At 43.1% G+C, this 5,447-nt stretch overlaps 1 protein-coding gene across 3 annotated transcripts in view; it reads left to right on the top strand.

Moving 5' to 3' along the window:
• Nucleotides 1–5,447, top strand: part of tpd52 (tumor protein D52) — a 13,503-nt gene that overhangs the window by 5,566 nt on the left and 2,490 nt on the right. For 2 of the 3 annotated variants that reach the window (XM_031853975.1, XM_031853973.1), the window contains exons 2-4: nucleotides 2,797–2,924; nucleotides 3,515–3,663; nucleotides 4,082–4,183. In XM_031853975.1, coding sequence (XP_031709835.1) covers nucleotides 2,797–2,924; nucleotides 3,515–3,663; nucleotides 4,082–4,183 — 379 coding nt within the window. The remainder of the gene's footprint in view (nucleotides 1–2,796; nucleotides 2,925–3,514; nucleotides 3,664–4,081; nucleotides 4,184–5,447) is intronic. The other variant, XM_031853974.1, reaches the window with a different exon arrangement.

Here is a 5,447-nt window from a genome sequence, read left to right as displayed (position 1 = left end):
TGTGTGTGTGTGTGTGTGTGTGTGTGTGTGTGTGTGTGTGTGTGTGTCAGCATCTTTTGCCACTTTTCAGTTTACCTGTAGACTTTTAGTCTACTTTTTTTATTTATTTTGTTATGGTTCTGAATATTTAATTGCACAACTCTTGTTTGGTACAAGATGTTTTCATCTATCTTGCTTTCATTTGGGTTCTTTACATATTTTTCAAAGCATGGACTCAAATGACCTCCATATCTTAATATTTATAATGTTTTTAGATCTGCACCATAGCTCACATTGGTCTCCACCTCACTGTGTGGGCTTTCTGAAATTTTGAAATTGTGAAAAGTGTGATTGCATCTTTTAGGGTCCACCTTTAGAAAATTGCCCATAAAGTTGATGTTTTACTGTCTTTCAATGTGACTGCTTTTCATTTTGTAGGAATTGGAGAACACATAATATCAGAGGTATCAACTGCTTTGTCTTTGAATTGTCTTTGCCACACTGCATCAGAAAAAGAAAAGGCCTTTATTGTTTCATTATAGTGTGTGGAGATGGACTACAGGAGATCAAATCACATCTATATTTAAAATTTTTACTAACTATTTCAGTCTTGTCATATTATTTTATCTTGGCAGTAAGAATTTATTATACCTCAATTTAAAAAAAAAAAAAAAAAAAAAAAAAAGTAATTCAATTAAAAGGCTTCCAGACTAAAGAAAGTAATCTATTGATTCCACATTCCTTTGTGCTGCCGATGACCGATATGAAGAGTGGCTTAGTCACAATAACAAAGTACCAACTATTACGATGACTAGGCTACAATAGTTCGGTGGACAGTTGTAGAGCTTTGCTTGTGACTCATTATCACCAACGAAGAGATAATTATGTGCAAGCAGTTTGGCAAGTCTGTATTTCAGGCATGCGTTTCTAATTATATAATAGTTTAATTGTCTAGTCTAGTTGTTTTGGATTTAACTGCTGCAGAGAGTTAGGGGGCCGTTTGGCAGAGCCTGCTCGTCTCAGAGGAAACGAGCTACAGCAGAGGGGTGGGGCAGTAATGTGGGTGCAGTTTGGTGAAGCCAGCCATACTTCTGCTTCCACATACAAACTTCTCTCTTGCTCTCTCTCCCTTTCCAAGTCTTATTTCCTTCTCTCTTGCTCACAGCACCTATACTGATGGAAACACACCTCCGAAGGCACACATGCGCTGCACAGCTACCTCCCCACTCGCACGTACAGATCTGGCTCTGCTGCCTGCAGAAATGTATTTCAAAGTTGTACACGGCTAGATAACTCAGGAGAGGCGTCGGCCTACTGAACCTGTTCTTCTCACCCCGAGAAAAGTGCTGGATGTTTACTGTAATCTTACAAAAAGCAGCATAATGTGGGTTATCAAAATAATAGAAGCATTCAATAAGGAGGGGGAGTTAGCTCTGTTAGTGACTGAGGGGAAGTGTCCATTACACGGTTTGGTCACTGTCAGCAGGCGCGTATCGTTACACATAGTATATGTGTATATATATATATATATATATATATATATATTATATACACACACGAGTGTGTGTGTAAGTGGCACTGCTGCATCATCGGTTGTGGGAAGAGAAGGCAAATGTAAGATGTGGGGGGGGGGAGAGCTCGAGGGCAGATGAAGTGTAACGCTTCAGAGGAACAGTGGGGGTGGTGTCTGAATACTATTCCCACTCACTTCATCTGTAAAATGATTGACAGATTTTCAGATGGATCCCATGCATGTTTTGACACGTATAAATATTTTTAGCATGAGACGCATCCAATCAGCGCTTCTTTTTTCCCACTCTGTTAATCCCAGTCCTGACCGGATGACACTTTGTTATTGGAAGGCTGGAAAACAGTGTTACGTCATGAGCAGTTCTCCACACAGTTGTGACTCAATTCAGCTGTGTTCTTTGTGGGATTATATGCTTTCATAAATGTTCAATCTTTTCCATGGCAAGTTAACATGCCATTGTGTTATCTGAATAAAATAACCAACAACAACCAGACAAATGGCAAAGATGTTCTTGTTCATTTAATGTTTTTTCGCTTCCTTCTCTGTTTACAAGGCCAACACACATCAGCTTGCTATTACCACAACGGGTTCAGAAGTTAAATGATTAAATGTTTTAATGAAATGTACTTTCAGGTCTATGTTGGCCCCCTTTCAGTCTATACTTCAGTTCTGCCTTCCCCCGTTGTAATGACACAGTATAGTCCCTTGTGGTTTATTTTGTATCTGGCACATTTGTGTCACCCGATTCCAGCTCAGGTCTGGCCCGGCCCGCTGTTGTCCTCTTGACTGACAGATCTGAACAACTCCTTTGCTCTGTTCTCTTGCGCTGTCTCAGCACAGGATGTCTCCATCTAGGAAGTTCTTTGTATTATTGATGCACTGCTGCTCCTGCTGGCCACAACTCTGTCAGAGGCGGCAACATCAAAGACAAGTGTGTGCTCACTGTATACTGTATGTGTGTGTGTGGAGGGGAACATGGATCCGTGAGAGGGAGAAGGTGTTTGGTGTAGCGGTACAGTGGGAATGAATATTTCCCCTCTTGGCTACCACCTATCATTAAACTGCATCTTTAGCATCCTTCATTTACCTAAACTCTTATCTGATATCATTCACATATTCACCTACTACGAGCTTCCTTTCTTTTCCCCCATCCTCCAGCGGAGCAGCATGACAGCTGAGCGGAGTTTGACAACCAACATCAGCCTCCGCTCCCACACCACCTGTTCACTGTCACACAGCAAACACGGGCTGGATTTAACTATTTATTTTTTTATTTTACCTCCCAGGTTCCCAGCAGCATCCGGACTCGGTCCCAGAAGTGGGAGAAGATGCAGTGACGTCTGTCGGCCCCCCTCCCCCTCCCCCCGCCATGACGGAGGAGGAGCACCAGGAGCTACAGGAAGAGTTGTTCAAGGTCAGGACAGGAGGGATTAGGGATTAAACAGGTCTTGGTTCAGGGAGTCAAGATCAGGTGTTCGACCCATTAATGCAAATAATCTGTAAGGGTTTTTAAAAGAAGGCTCGAATATACAACGCTTTGATTGCCGCTTTGGAGTCTGGCAATACCTTGTACGTGGGTAATGTATGCTGTGAGCTGGGCTGTGTTTACACAGCAGCCTTCCATAGCAACACGATGCTCATTTCTAGGTCCCTTGTTGCCCCTGTAACTGATCCAACCACTTAGCTTTTGCCTTAGATGTTGGATTTGTAATTCACATCACAGCCAATATTTCCAGCAGGTCTTTTAACCACTCGTTGTGGCAGCTTCCCTTTACTTTACATGTAGAATAGGCAGTAGGATACCAACTAACTAGCTTAATTAACAAAATGAAATGTAAGAAAAACGTCACAATTCCCCAGTGTCCAAAGTTGATGTCTTCCAATACCATGTCCTATCCGTCTAAACTGTCCAGAATCCACTATTACATACAAGTTTCCAACTGTGTGTGTGTGTGTGTGTGCGTGTGTGTGTGTGTGTGTGTGTGTGTGTGTGTGTGTGTGTAGGTTGAGGACGAGATCCTGACTCTGTCACAGGTGCTGGCAGCCAAGGAGAAGCAGCTGGCGGACATCAAGGGGAAGCTGGGCATCACACCTCTCAACGAGCTGAAACAGAACTTCACCAAAACCTGGCAGGACGTCACCACCTCCACCGTGTGAGTGCCTCACCCACCACAGTATGCTCGTCCTCTTTTTAACCTCACGATCAACTGCTTTCTTGTCCATAATGTTTCCTTTATTTCTCTACTGAATGCCTTGAAAATAAAGTAAGCTGTCAGCACTGTTGAGAGAAGGCTCTTTCTCCGCTGAACAATGAGTAAGACGTCAGTGTTCTTGACAAGCTGCCTGGAGCATGTGGGGGTGATGGGTTTTTATATCACAGGAAACGAGCAGCATTGTGATGCTTTCAGGCTTTCTAAAATGAAAAAGATGTTGAGGTTTAGTTCTGACCTTGATGCCTCTCTTAAGTCTTTTGATCTCTCGGGCTCCTTTCATCACTTCCATATCTCCATCTCGCTACCCATGTCTTCTCCCTCATTCTCTTTCCGTCTCCCTCCTCTCTCTCTCTCTCAGCTACAGGAGGACGTCTGAAACATTGTCTCAGGCAGGTCTGAAGGCCACAGCAGCGTTCTCCAACGTGGGCTCGGCCATCACCCGGAAGCTGGAGGATGTCAGGTGAGTCAGACAGGAGACGTGAATGATTTATCATGTGAAGCTCCGAATCTTTAAGAAACAACAGTACCTTTTGTTCTGCTGAGCAACCTGAGGATTTATTTCCTAGAAATTGCACAGGGATCTCAAAAGTGCGAGTTAGATGGGCTGAGAGATTCAGACCCTGAATATTTCCAATTTCTTTCTTACTTTCTTTTCTACCGTCAATTTCATTTTTACATGAACACAAATTTTTTTTATTTGCTGTGCATGTAATTGACCAAATTCTACCTATTTAACCGTGATAACTATACACGTCGTGGTAATAAGGTGTGGGTCCGATGCAGGCGGAAACCTCCGGGTCTGAAAGGTGAAGCCAATGCAGAAGTGCCTTAAACCGCAGAGGACAAGACATTGTCAGATTGTATAAATGTCTATGAGAAGACGGCCCTACTTCTCACTTGATTTACTACCTCGGTAAACATTGTAAACACGTGTTTATGGTTTAAATCGATAGTTTCAAGTCTTCTTCAATACAGCATGAGAGCAGGGTATGCTTTAGGGCGTGGCTACCTTGTGATTGACAGGTAGCTACCATGGCGTTTGTCCGGCCAATGTCTAAAAACGTTATCCCTTTCACAGTGTGCTTTCAGTTCAGGACAGTTAATTATAATTTCAGTCGCCTAAAAATGATTTCTTCAAACAGCCAAAAACCAAGATGGCGACGGCCAAAATGCCAAACTCAAGGCTTCAAAACAACAGTTCACAAACCCAATGGGTAACGTCATATTGACTACGGTCCATTTCTTGTATACAGTCTATGGTCTGACATAATTCACGACTACAGGGTTTTTCTGTCATCTCCTTGTTCATAAAAGGGATGTATTATTGTAGCTGATCGATTTGTAGATTGATCTGATAGATTGATAGGCCTACTCTAATATCTACCAATACATTATTGCCAATATTTCCCGGTTCAAAAAAAAAAAAAAAGGCTCTCAAAACCAGCAACAGATTGTTCTTTTTGAGATGTAGCTCCAGATGACCCCTCCAGTTGAGATCCTAATCCGTCTTCTCCCCTGTCATCCTTCTTCTCTCTGGATTACTGAGCTGCAAACAAGATTATTAGGCCCCTCAGCGCACCAGTGTGCTGAGAAGTGCTGCCTCACAGACGAGCCTCAACACAGCGCTGGTTTGGGGGGGTGGGGTAGTGAAGAGGGACCTGACAGGGGTCAAAGAGGGTGTGTGTGTGTGTGTGTGTGTGTGTGTGTGTGTGTGTGTGTGTGTG

This window comes from Anarrhichthys ocellatus, unplaced genomic scaffold (assembly GCF_004355925.1).
Source record: "Anarrhichthys ocellatus isolate YVR2014 unplaced genomic scaffold, GSC_Weel_1.0 scaffold14, whole genome shotgun sequence".
Classification (NCBI taxonomy): Eukaryota; Metazoa; Chordata; class Actinopteri; order Perciformes; family Anarhichadidae; genus Anarrhichthys; species Anarrhichthys ocellatus.
Note: the sequence above shows the minus strand (reverse complement) of the source record. Positions and strands in the feature narration are given on the sequence as shown.